This window comes from Sceloporus undulatus, chromosome 4 (assembly GCF_019175285.1).
Source record: "Sceloporus undulatus isolate JIND9_A2432 ecotype Alabama chromosome 4, SceUnd_v1.1, whole genome shotgun sequence".
Classification (NCBI taxonomy): Eukaryota; Metazoa; Chordata; class Lepidosauria; order Squamata; family Phrynosomatidae; genus Sceloporus; species Sceloporus undulatus.
Window position 1 is genome coordinate 16,767,229 of NC_056525.1, and position 18,174 is coordinate 16,785,402.

At 39.6% G+C, this 18,174-nt stretch overlaps 2 protein-coding genes across 3 annotated transcripts in view; both read left to right on the forward strand.

Annotated features, from left to right (window-relative positions):
- The window catches only part of SYCP2 (synaptonemal complex protein 2), a 46,063-nt gene extending 43,491 nt beyond the window's left edge, over positions 1-2,572 (forward strand). The window contains exons 20-21 of the mRNA XM_042462447.1: positions 307-343; positions 2,549-2,572. Of these exons, the coding sequence (XP_042318381.1) occupies positions 307-343; positions 2,549-2,572 (61 nt within the window). The remainder of the gene's footprint in view (positions 1-306; positions 344-2,548) is intronic.
- Positions 2,573-3,032: 460 nt separating this feature from the next.
- Positions 3,033-18,174, forward strand: part of LOC121927749 (synaptonemal complex protein 2-like) — a 42,790-nt gene continuing 27,648 nt past the window's right edge. The window contains exons 1-8 of one of the 2 annotated variants that reach the window (XM_042461606.1): positions 3,033-3,125; positions 3,206-3,263; positions 4,977-5,047; positions 6,248-6,299; positions 8,997-9,171; positions 13,898-13,962; positions 14,523-14,702; positions 16,167-16,368. In XM_042461606.1, coding sequence (XP_042317540.1) covers positions 3,124-3,125; positions 3,206-3,263; positions 4,977-5,047; positions 6,248-6,299; positions 8,997-9,171; positions 13,898-13,962; positions 14,523-14,702; positions 16,167-16,368 — 805 coding nt within the window. In that variant the 5' untranslated portion in view covers positions 3,033-3,123. Of the gene's footprint in view, positions 3,126-3,205; positions 3,264-4,976; positions 5,048-6,247; positions 6,300-8,996; positions 9,172-13,897; positions 13,963-14,522; positions 14,703-16,166; positions 16,369-18,174 lie in introns of those variants that run through there. The other variant, XM_042461608.1, reaches the window with a different exon arrangement.

Genomic DNA, 18,174 nt, shown 5'->3' on the forward strand with positions numbered 1-18,174 from the left:
CCTTTTTATTGTTTTTAAGCTCTCTAGCGAGCCTGAGTTCATTCTGCGCTTTAGCTTTTCTGACTTTACCCCTACACATGCCTGCTATTTCTTTGAATTTTCTTTGCAGATAATGAACTATCTAGGGACCTCTGTTTTCCCAGCACAGTGGAATCCAGCATAGGGAGAGCACAATTTCTCTAATTTCCATTATATTACACTACTGTAATTTCTCTAAAATATAATAGCAAAGCAATTTTTTCCTTTGTAAATGAAGATTCAAATATGAATTTTACTTACATTATATTTTACTCATTTCTCTTGTAGCACATCTTTAAATAAATCTGGTTTCAGTGTTTGTAAGGTAAGTTCTTGGATTTTTTTTCTCTTTACATGTACAAAAATGTAGAAATATCATGTATATGTTCAAACAAAAGTGATATTCTTTTAAATTGATTTCACATCTAATTAATTAACACCTAAAACATCTTAAAGAGATTTTAATTTTATATGCTTTGCACAAAAGGAGAACAGTACAATTTAGGAATTGTTTACAATTTAGAAATGTTCACTTTTGTTAAATAAAGTGTATGGTGAGGCTGTTTAGAGCACCGAACATACTGTACACGAGTGACCTTTAGCAAGACAACAAGAGCCTGTGCTGTCCAGATTACTACTGGTACAGGAGACCTCTAAACAGGCTGCTAAGGCCACTCAACCATTTCAACCACTGAGCCCGTTATCTCACCACAACTGCTGCAACCTTCCACTTCAGCTACTGGCACTTCAGACTCCGGTTCAAATTTGGACTTGGTCAGTGTCCCACCATCAAAGCTGCCTCTACTTACACTTGGAGTCCTGGATCCATCCTTGTTTACATACATGAGGACCTTTATCAATAAAATGATGAGTATGGCAAAGCTGCTGGATCTCTCCGTGGCCCAGCCACAATCACAAATTGATGACCTGGTGTTTCCACTTGATTCCCGTTGACAAAGAGGGCAAGGTACTGACTCAGTGGGTATAAAATTCTACTCCTCATCCACCCTTCTGTGAAAGCTTTCTAACTATCTAGCCTGCATGGACATGTACCAGCATTTGTAGTGGGAAAAGCTAGCCCCCACCATCAACAAGATGGGTTACAAGAGAATAGCATCCTTCATCCAGTCCAAAGCTCATTAGTTGGCCAGCAAGCAGGTTATGACCTGGCACATTGCTGAATGCAGCAACAAAGCAGTGACTGATGCCATAACTCCACAGGGGCCTGGTCAGTGATTGAGGACTTGTCATTTGATGATGGTGGGCTCTTCAACACTGAAACAGACACCAAAATAGAGCACATCCAAAAGATGAGATCAAACATAAAAAATACAGCTTCAAGCCTCTAGTCCACACAAGTTCAAAACCCAGGCACCTTTTGTATAGATACAACATGACTTTGAAGAGACCTATCAGAACTTTGTATTGCTGTGCCTTTTCAGTGTCTTTTCTGCTTGTCAGAAGTTAACTTACTCTACTCAAGTCGAAGCTTCCAAGTGTTGACTGACTCTCTTTCAGATGACAGCTCGCAGCCTCTACACCACCAGTGTCAATGTGACATTTTAGACTCATAGAATCATAGAACTGGAAGAGAACACAAAGGGTCACCGAACATCAAGACTGTGTTATCATCAATACATACGCCCCCATCACCTCAGACTTTGGGGTCTTCAACATTGTCAAAAGAAGCTGTGCCATCGCCTCTCACATCCACACCTCCCTCCACCACAGTACTCCAAGAGGCGGATAATCTCATGCAAAAATGGGCCATCAAATTTTTTCCCTACAATTCAACACCATTGAAGCATCATCTCCCAGTATTTGTTGTCACTAAGAAGGATGGAGGACTGAACCCTATCCTGAACCTCTGAGGCATCAACCACTACACCCACCCACCCACCCCGTGTTGCTTCAGAATGGTGATGAATCTTTCTGTTGATGCAAGAGGACAATTGGTTCTTCTTCGTGGCCTCGGTGAATCACAAATGGGTTATTCTGCGCCTGTGCCGTTAGCCTCGAGACATTCTGGAATCACTAGGGAAGACTTTTTGGTAGAGGGGATATGCAGGATGTTGCCCTCCATAGTGATGGCGGGGGGAATATGAGGAGGAAAACTTACCGTGCTTCCATGTAGCTGTTTGCATCTTGTATCGGAAATTCATCTTCTCATTTCATTGGAAGGAGGACTGCACCCTGTCCTGGACCTCTGAGGCATCAACTACTACTACTACTACCACCACTACTACTACACACACACACACACACACACACACACACACACACTGCTTCAGAATGGTGATGCTTAGCTCAATCTTTCTGTTGATGCAAGAGGATGATAGGTTCAGCATCCTGTACCTAAAGGATGCCTCCTTCCTTATTTCAATTTGGGCATCTCATTGGAGTGGGGAAGAAGGCAATACTGATTCCAGGTCTTGCCTGGTGTTTCATGTTTTGATGCCTTGCATTTCTATTACTGTTTGTTATACACTGACTTGTTTTACAATGACACTCCTGTCTTCTTCTTGTGTAGCTTGCTAGCCTCCCATTTGTCTAAATCACAGAGACCACAAATAAGAATGATAAATTGCATTCCTGTAACTGTAAGTCTTTGAATGGTCATCTCCGAATTTACACAACTCCACCCATCATCCCTTGTTGTGTCCTGCCTGTCCTATGATTTACTGCATCAGCATCCATGGAACTGGTGGTTGCAGCAGGAAAGCCCATAGAGTGCTGATGCAGGTGGGTAGGACTACTGCTAAAATACTTGTGTACAGGCAGGCACAGCATAACCCATTTGTGTGAGTTCACAGATGACCTCTCAAAGAACTACAATTACAAGTACGCAGCCTGCCCATCCCTCAGAGAATTGTTTTCCTCTTTGTTGTGGATTTTGAAAGTAGGAACATGGAAAATCTATTCCTCAGAAGGAGATGAAATTCTGTTGCATAACTTTCCTTCACAGTGCATTTTTAAAAAAATGTTGCATTGCATTATCACAGGCTTGCTTTATTTGGTGTTCTTTTTGCTTAGAAAAAAAATCAGAACCGCAGTTCAGGAGATTTGAAAACTACTACTTTTCTTAACATAACAACTAAACATCTTATGTAAGTAGACAACATTCTCATACAAGTATAATCCTATTTTATATATTAAGAGTATACTAAAGTCTTATCTCTTTTGACAGGGATGATGTCTACAACTTTAACATAAGTGGATTTGATGAACCTACAATAAAACTTGGAGTAAGATCAACATAATAGCAAGTAATATAGAAAAAAATATAAATAGATAATCTTCAACACTGTGATCACTTTCAGTAGCAACGCTATCATGTAATATGGCAGCTAATCCAGGCAGTGGATCTCTAGATACCAATAAGGGACATTTAGCTCATTACTATAATCTATAATTTTATAATTTATAATTTTCCCAGCAATATACCATTGGATTTTTTTTTTTTTTTTTTTTTTGCACTGGACTTCAATCAAGATTCCACATTTCCCCAAAAACAGATCCCCTCAGAGGCATAAAGTGGTAGCTGGTGTAAAAAGAAAAGAAAGTAGATTTTGTCATACTAATTCCTCTGGTTTCTCAATACAGTATTAGTTTTTATGTGGATTTGCTTTCATTTACTTATTCATTTATTTAGTTAATATCATGCCTTTCTCCCAGGATTCAAGATAAATTTGTTGTATTAAATGAAGCATTAATTTTATTTAGTTATGGTAACACTGTGATCAAGTTGAATATACTTCATAAAAACAGTACCTATGGGGAAAGTGAAAATCCCCAAACACATCAAAAGACACAGTCATACGCAATGAGCTCAGGGTGTGCACACTCATATGTATCATAAATCCCTATGGAAGACTGTTTAAATACAGAAGGTGGAAGCCAGTGTCACAGAAGGAGAACTGCTTGCACAACCAATCTTTTTCTGGATGGTGCAGAGCAGCAATTCACAATTGCATTAATTATATAAATAAATAAAAAACTTTTATTTAATAATAATAATAATAATAATAATAATAATAATAATAATACAGTTTATTTATAGACCACTTTTCCAAAATAGATCAAAGCGGTGTACAACAGAACAAAACAAATCAATTCAAAATAAAACATAACATATTACAATCATAATCAAATGATAAAACTACTAAATTTACAATTAAAAACTATTAAAACCATACAACTATTAAAACCCAATACAAACTAGCTGGATAAAACAATGTGCATATCGAGGGAAAATTTATACTGTATCCCGCTTTTCTGTGACAAGACAATCAAAGCGGCCACAACATGTCAAAGCGGCCACAACATGTTAAAATCCACATTTACAAATTTATGTCCCAAATTCCTCCCTTAAAACAGGATTAAACAAATTGCAATTAAAACATCTATTAAAAACGCAATAAAATACAGCAAGGACAGAGCGGTGGGCTGATACATGATGTGGGGGGCAGTCATTCTGTATCCCTTGCACCTAGCACATAAGCAGGAGTCATGTGTTCTGTGTCATTTTGCATGTTGACTCCTCACTTGCCCTCCCCAGGTTTTTTTTTCTTCCCACCTTGCCACTACTGTACTAGGGTTTTCAGTTCTCACTCATTAAATCTAAAATTACCCTTTCTAGAACCTGCACTTTCTACATTTGTTTGTTTCCCTTCATTTATCTGTTATTCAGACCTTCCTTTAAAAAACAAACAAACCCATCTCTTGTTTTCTACTATCTTTTTCTACTCTGGTATGTTTTTCTGTTGATTAAACAGATTACGGGGGGGGGGGGGTTTGTAGATGTGCACTGCACTGCCTGTCTTTGTACATTTTCATTGCCAAAAATAAAATAAAAATCTGCTTTTTTGAATGGCATAATCTTTAAAGAGAGAAGGACAGAAAAATCAGCCATAAGGAGTATTGTAATGGTGATTATTGTTTTGATGTTTTCATTTTAGATCCAAGAGTTTCATCTGACTAAGTTGGAAGCTACTAAGTTGGAAGCTACTACAGATCTTTCAAAGAAAATGTAAGTATATATAATTTTTTATTAGTAGAAGGATGGTTAGACTGGAGGCTATAAGTACAAATTCTTGATGTTGGCAAGGACACTTTTTAACACGTACAAGGCTTACTCTATGCTCATTGTGGCCATATACCACGTGTGTGAGTCAGAAAAAAGTAAATTCATACAACAGGGTATTTACTTCATCTTTAATTGTTTCAGGATTGAATTAATCCTGCCATGATTATGTCAGGATTGAGTTAATCCTGCTATGATTCTGTCCTAATTGACATGCTGCCATGATTCTGTGCTGACTGATATGTTGTCATGATTCTGTCTTGCATAATATGCTATGTGTCACATACAGTAATAGTAGGCTGTGTATCATATCTGTGCTATGTCTTAATATATATATATGGTGATAGGAAAATGCATTCTCAGGGGAGGGCTAGGTAATATACCATTGGTATTTAATTGATGTATTTGGCTGCTTATACTTGCTTGTTGTACTTTATGATTTAATATCCTTACTTGTTGGTATGGTGTATGAGATCTGAAATGCAATTCACATGAAGGGGGCATGTTTGTGAGACACACATTTGGGAAGCAGGTACAACATGTTAATATCGTTTAGGTTGTATAAGAATGATCAATGATATGTAATAGAGAAATTGCTAAGGGCTTTTATATATTAAAAGTGCATGTGTTTAATATTGCAATATGTTTAACATTCCAATATAAAGGCTGAAGAAAAGACTGTTCAGCTACTGTGTGTAAGAATGCTTGTGGCTTGTGTGGGAGGGCTTGGTGCTCATTAGTTACTGTTAGTTACTGTTAGTTATTGTTAGTGAGCTTGTTGGCTTTATGTTATCAGCTTGCTCTAACAGACAAAGATGCCTTGGGAATGTGGGTAAAAGCCCTTGGAACTAAACTTGCTGTTTGGAAAAATTTCTTAGCTGTTGTAGTGAGAACTGAAAAGTTTTGCCCACCAAATTTGGAAGGAGGAGCTATGCCTTTCAAATGCTTTCATTTGATTTATGTGTTCTTGATATTTAGTTCTGTCCAAAGATGGACAGAACTAGCCACATCTCCCTGACTTCAGAAATAAAGATTGTTGTGCACTTACAGAAGCCTGATTTGCTGAGTTTTGTGTGTATGTGTGTGTGTGGGGAGTTCAACTACTTCTGAAAATTGTTACCATAGGTTATTTCTTACTCATTTTAGCAATCATGAGAATCAAGGAAAAACCATAAGCCGGAAGAAGCAATATAATAAGGTATTTTAGAAAAGAAAATAGTTATTAAAATATTTCGAACCATTTGTTTTGTAAAGGCATTACTTAAGTGTTGCAAAGAAATCCATAAATTAATTTATAGGTACAGTTGGCCCTTGGTATCTGCAGGGTATCGATTCTGGACCCCCCACGGATACCAAAGTCCACGGATGCTCCAGCCCGCATTGTTCCCAATGGCGGCATGGTCACATACTGTAGCTTCGCCGCCATTAGGAATAACAGAGCTTCCTCCCTGTTAAGAGCTCAGAAGGCCAGAGAGAAGGTGCTCCTGGATGAGCAGAAAAAGTTAGCTCCGGGCCCCCTAGGGTGCCTCTGCTCACCTCTTTCACATTCTCTTCAGTCACTGGCTGGAGGAAGCTGTCAATCACCTGGGGAAAAGGGGCAGGTGATTGACAGCTCCCTCCAAGCAATGGCTGCCTCTGCCCCACCCCTTTCACATTCTCTCCAGCCACTGGTCAGGGGGAGCTGTCAATCACCTGGGGGGAGGGCAGTGTAAATGGTCAGTCCCTCCAGCCAGTGGCTGAATAAATAAATAATAATAAAATCTTTATTTCTATACTGCTTTTCCAATAAGATCAAAGCGGTTCACAGATTCAAGGAAACAGTATACATCACATCATATAACAATACAGTTACAATCTCAAATACATTTCCATAAAACATTGTATAAAAACAATTTAAAATATCACAATCGCAGGTTAAACATCTTGAGGTACACTTCAGTTAGGGGATAACTTTCTCTATAAAGAGTCAGGAGGGTATGCTAGGCGGAAAGGATAGGTTTTCAACACCTTCTTGAAAGCATCCAGAGAGGAACTGAGTCAAATCTCTTCAGGGAATTTATTCCAGCACATCGGAGCTATTGCTGTGAATGCTTGTTGGTGAGTTACAGCCAATCTCACCCTAGAGTACTCAAGTAAGTACTTTCCTGTTGTTCTGAGAATGTGGGGCGAATTATGTAAGGAGAGGCGTTCCCCCAAGTAACTCGGGCCCAAGCCATATAGGGCTTTATAGGTGATAACCAACACTTTGTATTGAGCCTGGAAACTAATTGGCAGCCAGTGAAGAGATCTTAATATAGGTGTTATATGGTCTGACCTTGGAGTGCCAGTGACCAATCTGGCTGCAGCGCTTTGAACTAGTTGAAGCTTCTGGACCTGATACAGAGGTAGCCCCATGCAGAGCGCATTACAGAAATCCATGCGAAAGGTTACCAGTGCGTGTACTACCATTTCAAGGTCCTTTCGGTCCAAACAGGGACGCAGTTGGCGTATCAGCTGAAGCTGGTACCAAGCACTCCTGGCTATTGCATCCACTTGGGATGATAACTGTAGGGATGAGTCCAGGAGTACTCCCAAACTGCAAACTCTGTCCTTTAGGGGAAGTGTGACCCCATCCAGGACTGGATGGCAAATTTCCCTGTCTGGACTTGGGGTGCCTATCACGAGTACCTCTGTTTTCTCTGGATTCAACTTGAGTTTGTTTTCCCTCATCCAGCCCATTATTGACTCCAGGCAGGCATCCAGAGGAGAGATGCCATCCTTAGTCACTGTGTCAGTCGGAGACATGGAGAGATAGATCTGGGTGTCATCAGCGTACTGATAACACCGTGCTCTATGTCTCCGGATGATCTCTCTCAGCGGCTTCATGTTAATATTAAACAGCATGGGGGACAGAATTCTGCTGTGAGGGACACCAGATGTCAGCTCTCTTTGTCGAGAGCAGCTGTTCCCCAGCCCCACCATTGGAATCTTCCCGAGAGGTAGGAACGGAGCCACTGGAGTGCAGTGCCCCAGATGAAGAGAAAGAGGCGGGGCAGAGGAAACCTGGTGAGCTCTGTTAACTTTTTCTGTTTTTTACAGGAACGGCTTCTCTGGCCTTCTGATCTCTCAACAGGGAGGAAGCTAGGAAGCCCTGTTTTCCTAATGGTGGCACCGCTGCATGGCCACACTGCTATTGGGAACAGTGGGGGTCATTTTCTGTGGATGCTTAAATCCACGGATGGCAAATCCATGTATACAGAGGGCCAACTGTAGTCTCACAAAGAATAGTTCCAGATGTTTTCTATTTTTCTCCTTAATGGACCTTTTCTCCCCTGGAATTTCCATCTGGTAAGAGGAAAAATAGATGGAAGAATAAGTTGGAAAATATAGGAGACTTAAAAATAGAAAACATTGTCTCGACTTGTATGAAGGGGATAGGGAAATGGAAGGATATAAGCCTCATTTTGAGGCACCCAAAATTCATAATATTATTGTAAATAGGTGTTGAATCTTATGGGGGTTTCTTAGGCAAAGGATACTCAGAGGTAGTTTTGACAGTTCCTTTCTCAAAAATTTAGCCCACAACACCTAGTATTTGCTGACAGTCTCCCATCCAAGTACTAACCAGGGCTGACCCTGGTTAGCCCCTAATATAAATCAGGATCTGGTATCTTTAGCATATTTAGCTTCTACCAGTCCAATTCTATTACATTAACCTGTATAGGTGTTTTGAGATTTATTTCAGTTTCTCTGGTCAGAAATAGTGTATAAGTTTTATAGTCTATGTTTCTAGACCACTTATTATATTCATGGGACATATGTTAATCACAGCTAAATCATTTGACTCAGTCATACCTAATTTACAGTAGATGGATTAGGTCCTACAAATCTAATGGCAGATTTTCTTGTTTAACAGAATAGAACTAATAAAAACAAGAAACACCTTTTTAGTGACACAGATACAGAATATAGAGGTGATGACACTAAGACAGATATTAGCTGGATAAGAGAATCGAATAGAAAACCTAAACCTCATCTTGTAGACTACAGCAGGATGAAAAAACAGAAGAAATCTAAAGTTCTGGAAGCAAGTAAGCAATGTTTGCAAATGTCATTTTTCCTATATTTAAGGAATTGTTGTGTGGCCTATGTAAAGAAAAATCCTGATTATATGACATTAGCTGTCTTATTATCTAACTGCCGTACGAATTTTCAGTTTGTTTAAAGCATGTCTCATAAATTTGTAGACTTGAATATTATATTTCTCCCTGCCATATCTAATTAGAAAAAGTAATCATGTTTAGCTATTCCTTGACAGGGTAAATGTGCTATGAAAATCATAGACAGCTTATTTTTCAATGTATTTCAATAGAAGATTATTCATTACAATTTAGAGTCCCTTTTCTATCTTTTTCCCCTACCTATTTACTTAAACCTCCCTCTGCTCTGTTGTTTGAAGGCCTTTCCCCCAATCAACTCACTTCTGGTATCAGAGCCCCCCCCCCCCCCCCCCCGAAGAACAAAAAATAAAGCAGCAAATCATGGGATGTAACATGAGAGAGGGACATATTTTGCTCCCATACCAATTTCCCATGATTTAGTGATTAAAGATTACACTCTTAGAACCTCTCATAGCCAATTTGTATGCATATTGAAACAGGTGTGGTTCCTCACTCCTCTCTGTTTCGACTGAGGGTTTGAGAGTCCTTGACAAATATTTGTCTTCTAATATGGATTCTGTGTGGGGACCCATTGTCACCTGGCCACCTAGGTGTCCAGCTTGTGATGGCAGTAAAAATCAGACTGGAAGAGTTAACACTGACACTCCAATTAAGCATTCTTAAAGTATAGTGACACCACATATTTGCAGGTGTCAAATTTGGCAATGGCATTAGTTTGGCTGGTAACAATAGGTTAAACACATACATTTGTGGTTTGGCTGTAAACTATAGGTTTGATGAAATTCCAGAAAAGTTGAAGCATACTCAAGAACCATGCAAGTATTGGTAATTTTTTCATAGCAGGACTCAGTACCTGCCAATTAGAGGAGAGAAAAATATTGTAGAGTTTTCAAGAGAGAGTTGTTTTTTCTTTGTGGTCTCTGTGAATAGCACAAATGGGTTATTCTGCGCTTGCGCAGAATGCTTTGGAACCTTCTAGAATCACTAGGGAAGATTTATTGGCAGTAGCTCCGTCCATCCTGTATATAACTAGCCCCTAGCATTCCCACACTTTCCCAATTTCTTTTGTCAGCTGTGCTAGCAGCTAGAAGAAACCTGACATTTGGAATTGCTCCTTACTTTAAAATCTTTGACTTTGGACTGCTTTTTTGGATTTATTTGAATTACTATTTGGATTGTTTATCTTCTGGTTAACAGTACTACTTTAGATTGTTTAACTATTCTTCCGTCGTGGCAGTTTGGCTCTGTTTGCAGTTTGACTCTGCTCCCATTATCAGTTCAATGGCTGACCTTTCTTTAAAGGCCCTTTGGTCAAGACGTTCCTGAAAGGGTTCAATAACTTGTACCCTACATTCTCAATACCATCCCTGTGACTACACAGTGGTTCTCCAAATGGGTGACTGCTACCATATACCTTTGCTATGAACTGTTGGAAAAGACTCTATCAGCTCAGGTTTGAGCACATTCTACCAGGGTGGTAGCGACATCCTCCAGTTTTCTGACTAGGGTCCATTTGGAGGATGTCTGTAGGTCTGCTGTATAGTCCCAGCCATTGATCTTTATTAAACATTACAGGCTGGATACCAGAGCCAGCCAGGATGCAGCCTTTGGGAGGGCAGTGTTGCTTGCTGTTCTACACTAAATATTTGTTCTATTACATGTTTTAAAGAAAAAGAACAAACAACAATCTTTATGCTCTTAAGTTCAACTGAGTTTTATTGTTGAAAATATACAAACTTGATCGGAATTTACATTGGTCTCATGACACTTCATTTGCAATAAGCTTTATTGCTAGTGACAAATTCACTTTTTTGATGTTGCACTTGGTTTCATGACACTCCTTCCTCCACTGACCAAAGCTTATCAGTCTAATCCATTTGTGTGATTTGAAGACACCATGAAGAAAGAGGACAGGTTGCTTGCCTGTAACTGTAGTTCTTCGAGTGGTCATCTGCGAATTCATACAAATCCTGCCATCCTCCATTCTGTCGTGTCCTTTATTCTGGTATGTGATGTCCTTATGGAACTGAGAAAGAGTGGGGACGCTAGGGATGGGCAGAGCTATCACCAAAAACCCTTCCCTAGTGATTCGAAAGGTTCCGAAGATTTCTGTGCAGGCGCAGAATAACCCATTTGTGTGAATTCACAGATGACCACTTGAAAAACTACAGTTACAGGTAATCAACCTTTCTTTATAGTTGAGTCACACTCCAGTTCAGAAAGAGGACCTTTATTTTGCTTTCTCTAAGGGCCATATGCAAAGCTGTTGGTAGAAAAAAATCATGTGAACCATGATGATGTTGTTGCTGTTAACTGCCCTTCCACATTTCCACACTACACTTTTATAGTACTGTACTGCTATTACACTTTTAATGTTCTGGCTGCCTCCTGGTGCATTCTGAGGTTTGTAGTTCAGTGAGGCCAAACAGCTCTCTGGCTGAGAATTTTAAGTGCCCCTCCCTCAACTGCAAATCCCAGAAAGCAACAGGAGGCAGCCCGAGCAGTTAGAGTGGAATAGCAGTGCTATAAGAGCTTAGTGAAATACAACCTCAACTTATGGTGATCCTGTGGATGAGACATCTCCAAGACACCCTGTCTTCCACTGCTCTGCTTAAGTCTTGGAGATTCATGCCTGCGTCCTCCCTAATTAAGTTTAGGCATATGGCATGCAGTCTTCCTCTCTTTTATTGTCTTTTATAATGAGTCGTCCCTTCTCATGATGTGACCCAAGTATGACAGCCTCAGTTTGATCATCTGGGGTATTTTAAACTTGATCTGTTCAAGGACTCATTTGTTTGTGTTTTTGGCTGTCCCTGGTATCCTCAGCACTTTTCTCCAGCACCACATCTCAAATGAGTTTTCTTTTAATCCACTTTCTTCACTGTCCAGCCCTCACATCCATACTTAGTGATGGAATACACCTTGGCTTGGATGATTCTAACTTCAGTGTTCAGTTGAATACCTTTATTCTTTAGAATATTCTCTAGCTCTTTCATGGCTGCACTTCCCATTCCTAGTCTCCTGATTTCTTGACTATAGTCTCCATTCTGATCAATCCAAGGTATGATAACTCTTTAACTATTTCAATTTTCTCATTGTCTAGGTTGAATTAATTAGGTCCTGCATGTTAATTATTGTTTTTAATTCAGTAGCATACCTGCCTTTCTTCTTTGATCTTCCTAAGTAAGTGTTCCAAGTCTATAATGTTTTCCGCTAGTAATATCGAACCATGATAGATCTGCAAGATTTTACACATTTGACTCTGTCCTTCTATAACAGTAGTCCAGCCACAACTCTAATCACCTGGGTGGCAGGCAAACAGCTTTTACCCTGAAATTGCTTACCAGGATCATATATCTTCTAGCCTTTCCAAAGATGTATGATTTCAAAAACTCTTAACTGTTCTCTTTCCCCACCCCCTGCTCAGTCTCTGACAAAAGGTTGCTGTTAGGAGAGAGCCACAGCTTCAAAGAATCTGCAAGTACATATCAATCTAGAATAAGACTATGATATTAGAAGACCCTGCTTTTTGGCAAAGGGAAACTTTATTCTAGTTAAGGCAGAATGAAAATTCTTCTGTATATTTCATGTTATACTTGCAAAGAAGAAGAGAAGATAAATATCACAAAAGCTGTTTGTTTTTATGAAGAAAAAACAGCTGTAAAACAGAATAATTTGTAAATGTTGGAAGATTTTTGCTTTTGCTTTCCCCCTCAGATAGATAGGGATTTCCTGCATCCTCCTTCTCCCTCGCTCCTATTCAAACTAACCATGTGACTCAGGTTACTCCCTCTTTGAGACTAATAGACATTCTTAGAAAAGCAGTTCTTCGGAAATTCAGTTCTTAGGAAAACAAGAGCTAATTTCTGCTACTCTGCTAATTTTAAAGCTAGACCCTAATAGGCTTGGCTTTGACATTTCTGATATTTAAATACTTTTGTTTTCTTTACAAAGGCTGAAGCCTTGGGAAACTTAAATTACCCCACAATAAAGGACTGATCACAGCTTGCCATGTTTGAGTTTTGCAATGTTGAAGCGTTTTAGAAAATGCAAATATCACAGAAACACTGTCAGAACATCCAGCATTGAAACCAAGCCCTAGCTTTATTAGATACAATAATTCAAGATAAAATAAAAGCAAAGGTTGAAACCAAATGTTAAGGTAAATTTATATTAGTTACATTTAACTTACCATTACTAGCCTACCCACATTAGGATTTCTTCAAAGACACATGGCTGAGCATTCAGACTTTCAATTTAAGCCTGTGTTTTCTTTCCAGTGACCAATGACAAAACAAAATACAATAAATGCACGGCAATTAGATGAGGAAAATCACATTCTGTGAAGAGCAGGTGTTTTTCACCACTTGAATTAATACTTTTAAAAATATGCTAAACATTTGACACTGACTGAAGGGCAGGGGTGATGCAGCCACTCACCAAATGACTATTATATGCTAAGGCTTCTCACTTCACATTAAATTATATCAGATCTCTGTTCTAATGTGGTCAGGGTCATGTTTAAAGACATGTGAAAAGATGCAATTTTTTATATATTTTTATATGATTATTGATGTAAACAGACAGTAGTATTGTTCTGTATCTAATATTTGTTTGTTTATTTGCTATTTGAAAGAGAAAGCCTCTCCATCAATGAGTGTGAGGAGAACATTTCAACAAACAGAAATCATAAATAATATGGTATGGTAAAACATCTGGATTTTAACTATTAAAAAGCATTGGGATTTTGTTAGCTACCCTAAAGATTTAAATAATTTGATTTATTACACTCAGTCTACTAATTCTGCTATTCATAAAATATATATTCTGATCCTCTTTGTTTTGTGAACAAACTTGTACTGTTTTAATAACCTGGCCATAATTTTGATTTATTTTCTCTTGCTTTATAAATGGCAATATAAAGTACTGCAGAGGCTGGTGTATCAAGCCTGTAACTATAGCAGGGCCATTGTAATTCCAGCCTCCCAACTGATAACATTATCTTGTTACCTGCTTGAACCTGGTCCCACTTCAGTTAAAGAAAAAAATTGCAGCATATAGTGAAAATATATTGTATCTGGAGCCAAGAAGTGCAAGTTAGCTGATTAAGAATAGGTGTTTAATTCTTCACTGTGACAGCTGATGTTTTTTTTAAGCTACTTTGAGTGAAATGTTTGAGGTCATAAGGTGGGCATAGTTTAATTTTTTTTTTTTTAAATGCCATTACCATGTTAATAGAGTGTTGACTATTTTTTCTAAAGATGCCAATTTCTAAAAATCAAAGTGACAGTGATAGAGGAAAACAAGCACAACCAACTAGATTGAAACAGAAGAGAAAAGCTGCACTAGTCAAAAAAAGTTATAAAGAACTTTCAGATTCAGAAACTGACAGTGAGGAGGAATCTTCTGAACACCTACTTAAGAGAGGCACTTTAAAATATGTAAGCAATATTTTGACTGATCCTTATTACTGTTTCGAAATCTGGCAACCCTGTTCTTTTATGATGTACCCCAGGGGTCGGCAACCCCGGCCCACGGAGGTGGCAGGACCGGCCCTAGCCCGGTCATGCCGCCGCCACCGCCTCCTTCTGGGCCGCACGACTGCGCGGCCCCCCTCCTCCACCGCGCAGAGGAGGAAGAGGAGGGCCACAAGGCCTGGGCAGAGGAGGCAAAGGGGGAAGCCCTGTGCCGCCCTCCCAGCCTCCCTGCGCGGGCCCGCACTGCCCACCTCCTTCTCCTCTGCCTCCTCCACCCCACCCCCAGGCCGCGCGGCGCATGGAGGAGGGGGGAGGAGAAGAAGGAAGAGAAGGAAGAGGAGGAGGGGGGAGGAGAAGAAGGAGGAGGAGGAAGAGGAGGAGGGGGAGCAGAAGGAGGAGGTGGTGAGTGGCCAGAGGCCTCAAGGTTTTTTTTATTTTATTTTGTGTGCTTTAAGTGCTAACAAGTCTCCCTTACTTTGACAATGATAGTGTGATGATGATGATGATGATGATGATGATGATGATGATATGAGTCAGCTTGAGAGGCATGCAGGCACTGTTTCAGAAGCCGAGAGAGTGTCACCTTCCAAAGTGTGTTTTGGGTGCTTTTAATGCTAACAAGTCTCCCTTGTTTTGACAGTGATAGTGTGGTGGTGGTGGTGGTGGTGATGATGATGATGATGATGATGATATGTGTCAGCTTGAGAGGCATGCACGCACTGTTTCTGAAGCCAAGAGAGTGTGACTTTCCAAAGTGCCTTTTCTGTGTGTTTTTGGTTCTTTAATGGTGATATTGATATCAGCAAGCCTCTGAGGCATGGTCAATGTAAATTGCTGTGATTTTTACAAACTCATGCGCAGTGAAGAAAAACCAAGTCCCTTGACCAAGTACACACTTCTGAGAAGTACACTTGGTGCAAGAACTGTGAAACCACCTTGACATGTTCAATATGCATAGCCATGTGAACCCATGTTCAGTGTGAAACCCAAAGAGTTTGGTTATGCAATAAGCCTCTGAAATATGCAAGAGGCCATGTTAAGTAAAGCCATGTTCATTGCCCAGATGTGCTGTTTGGAATGGGGAGGAGGGGGGGTTGGCCAGAAAGGGAAGTACATTTCTGCCATTTGTCTAGGAATAATGCCCAAATGTCCTCCATTTTGATCTTGCCTAAGAAACATGCATTTATATTAAAATTTAAAAAAAATCATCAAATTTTTTGGCATGTCCTCCATTTTAAAAAAAATGTGTCCTACATTTGAAAATGTTATTCTATATTATTTATTTATTTATTTATTGACTCCCCCCCCCCCCCCCCGTTGTCTGGGGGACACCAACCTGGCCCCCGGCTCAAAAAGGTTGCCTACCCCTGACGTAACCACTCATAATATATCAAGTATATATAGCTGATGACATTGTTGTCCTTCTAGCCAGAACCTAAAAATATAAAAAAGAAAGCTGCTCATAAACTAAAGGAAAATCAAAGTATTGTTTCAAGTGAAACAACCAAAGGAATCTTGATAAATCAACCAAAAAGGTCAAGCAAATCAAAAGATTCAGGACTAAAAAGACAAATGGATTTATCGTCTCTGTCTTCATTTGAAAATCCAGCTTCTCCTGAGATACTGAGATGTAAGTTTTATATTTTTACTTGTAGATTTATTTGTTTTATTGACTGCTAGGTGAAACATGAACATAAATTCTATATTAATAACTTACATTTCTTAATAGTTATCAGATAATTATAATTAATTTTAATAGTGTATTCCTGTGTTGTTGTTGTGTTTGTTTCTTTGTTTGTTTTTCTGTAAAACACCAGCAATGCTTCCTTCTAGATCCAGCAGTGAAGGCATTCTAACTATAAACTTGTCAATTTATATTAGATCTAGAATACCTTATTGTGGGTATTCAAGAATTATGGGATTACTGATATCCACAATTCAACTAGTACTTTGTACAAGACTGCATACCAGAATGCTGCAGTAAATTCTGAGGCCACATTGATTATCAAGAGCAACCAAATGCCACTATTAAATGAATAATATGCAGGATTTGAAGATGGAAGGTCAAAGGTCATTTGAACAGGAGTGTACCATTTGTACCACAGGAGATTATACAGTGTGCCCTTGCTTTACGCGGGGGTTCCATTCTGGACTCCCCCGTGTAAAGCAAATTCCACCTATGCTCAAGCCCCATTTAAATGAATGGGGCTTGTGCATGTGGTGGTGTGCGTGTGCCATGGGCGCACACCCCATTACTCCCTATGGGATGCACCACCCCTTCTCCTTGCGCAGTTTTCAGCGTATGCTGAAAGCTGTGTAAAGTGCACCCGCATATGATGCGGGCGCACTGTAGTAACGACAGGCATGAGCCTGACTGGTTAGGGGTCACATGATCTGGTATGGACTTGAATCACTGTATAAATTTCTTAAGGGCTGAAAGCTGTAAGACAGACATTTCCGAAATTTGAAATATAACTAGAGGTCAAATTGTGCAAATAGTGACAGACAACATGACAGTGAAATCATACATTTCAAAACAAGGGGGAGATTGGTACAGCTGATAAGAGAAGCCAATCAGATCTTACATTGGGCAGAACAGGTAATGGAGTCTCTCTCAGCAGTGTACCTCAAGGGATCTTTGAACATGGATGCTGATTTCCTGAACAGAAACAAGATTTAGTACTGAGAGTGGCCTCTGAATTCAGAGGTATTCAACCCATTAAACAACAAATTTGGGCATCCCAGGTGGACTTGTTCACCTTTGGAACCAATTTCAAACTTAAAAGGTACTTTTTCATATATGAAAGCAGAGGCTCAGAATGATAGTTTGGCCTCCAGGACGTATGTACGCCTTTCCTCCAATTCCACTTATTCTGAGGGTGCTGGCAAAAATATACAAAGAAAGAGCAACTGTTGTGTTAATAACACTGTACTGGCCAAGGAGAATTTGGTTTCCTCTGTTACTTCATCTGTCAATAAGACAATGTTAGCCGTTATGAAATAAGCAAAATTTACTCCAGCAAGGACCAGTGAAGCACCACAGTCCAGGATGGATGAAACTAACTCCATCAACATTGAAAGGAGACATTTGAGTCAACAAGGATATGCAAAAGCAGGTGTGGAGACCATCATAGCTTCAAGAAGGTCTTCCACACATAGAATATACAATTCTAATTGGAAAGTATTTGTAACCTGGTGTCTCTCATATGATATTGATATAAGCAAGGTAAAAGTAAAAAAGGGACGAAATAGAAGGCCCCTTTGAGTGCTGGATCAGGGCTGTGGTCACCACACGCTATGACCCCGATCCAGCTATTTGCCAGCTCAAAAAAGAAGTAGAAAGCTGCACCTTTTTGAGCCATTTCTGCAGTGTGGTGCATGTAAATGACGCATAACAGAAATGCTGTCCAATGTATGGTCACCGGGGCGGTGTGAC